Here is a 1,321-nt window from a genome sequence, read left to right on the forward strand (position 1 = left end):
CCCTATTTCGGGCGTGTCCGACACGCTATTGGCCGGTTTTTTTTAAAGTAAATTAAAATCTACTTATTTATATTACATCACCAGTAAAATTGGCCCATGATATTTATTTATTATTTTATTTATTTATATTTAAGTATAACCTAACCTACAGAAATTATAAACTTGAAAAATCGACATTATCATTTTAAAGTATATCTCAAAAACAGCTGAACAGAAATTTCACTTTTGTTACGAGAAAGCGACTTTCCTTGCATTGTTTTAAGCTATGTTATATGTCAGGTATTTTTCAAGGGCTCATTCATTCCACCCTGTATAAGTTTCGGATTACCGTTTGTTCCGAGCTCCCTTTTTAAAGTCCCTCTGGATTGACACGCTGCTCAAGGTTCAGTGCGTTTGTGTAATGAAACCACAAAACGGAAATCGGGGTTCAGTGACCGAAAGTGCCTTATCGAAAATAATTTAGAGGTTACGTGGATAAAGAAACGAAAGTAAGTCTATCTAATGTACCTAAGTCTGTGTAATGCACCACCTGCTGTAAACTAGTCCTTCCTTCTGTCTGTAAAAGCGGTTGCCTGGAAGAGATCGCTCTCGCTTCCTATAATTTTATCTCTGTGTACCTGTTTTCTGTGTCGCTTATTATTTCTGGTGTACCATAAAGAGCTATTGTATTGTATTGTAAGTCTCTGTTAAAAAAAACATTTTCAATATCTACGAGCTTTTTTTGCTGACTGTAGTTTTTGTTGACTGTACTTGCATCGTCGTCCAACTTTAATATAGGTTACCCATATTTAAAAATCAAAGCTTATTTCTAATCCGACCATTGGAAGCGGATCAAAATAAACTTGCAAGATTTTACCCAACAAGATAACAACCCTCTTGTTCTGAGAGGAGGCCTGTGCCAGCAACGTATATAGGCTGGGATGATGAGTTTGATGATGATGATAACAAACAGGGAAGTTAAATAAAAGAGCAGCTTGTAAAAATCACCTACCAACTAGGTTCAGTGTCTATACTCGTATGTGTTGGGCGTGATAATCTTTAAAGTCAGACTTTCTTTATTGAATTTTATTTTCATTTCAGAAAAGAAACTACCAGAAATCAAAAGTGTAGGTATAATAATTTTATCTCACGACATTTAGTACTAATACATATAATATAATACCTACTCAATAAAATAAAATTATGTAAAGTCATCGAAACTTAAAAGGCTTAACATATACTAGGCTAGGAAGCTACACAAACACTGCTAAAAAGAGCGATCCTAATTCCTCTATCGAGCACTACTTGGCTCATTCTGCAACTCGTAAAAGAAACTAACTAT

The 1,321-nt window shown here is 34.7% G+C and overlaps 1 protein-coding gene across 1 annotated transcript in view; it reads left to right on the plus strand.

Annotated features, from left to right (window-relative positions):
• Nucleotides 1–272: 272 nt before the first annotated feature.
• The window catches only part of LOC141440177 (ATP-binding cassette sub-family F member 3-like), a 1,936-nt gene continuing 887 nt past the window's right edge, over nucleotides 273–1,321 (plus strand). Inside the window, exon 1 of the mRNA XM_074104638.1 lies at nucleotides 273–279. Coding sequence (XP_073960739.1) covers nucleotides 273–279 — 7 coding nt within the window. The remainder of the gene's footprint in view (nucleotides 280–1,321) is intronic.

The sequence above is a fragment of the Choristoneura fumiferana genome, chromosome 22 (genome assembly GCF_025370935.1).
Source record: "Choristoneura fumiferana chromosome 22, NRCan_CFum_1, whole genome shotgun sequence".
NCBI classification, from domain to species: domain Eukaryota; kingdom Metazoa; phylum Arthropoda; class Insecta; order Lepidoptera; family Tortricidae; genus Choristoneura; species Choristoneura fumiferana.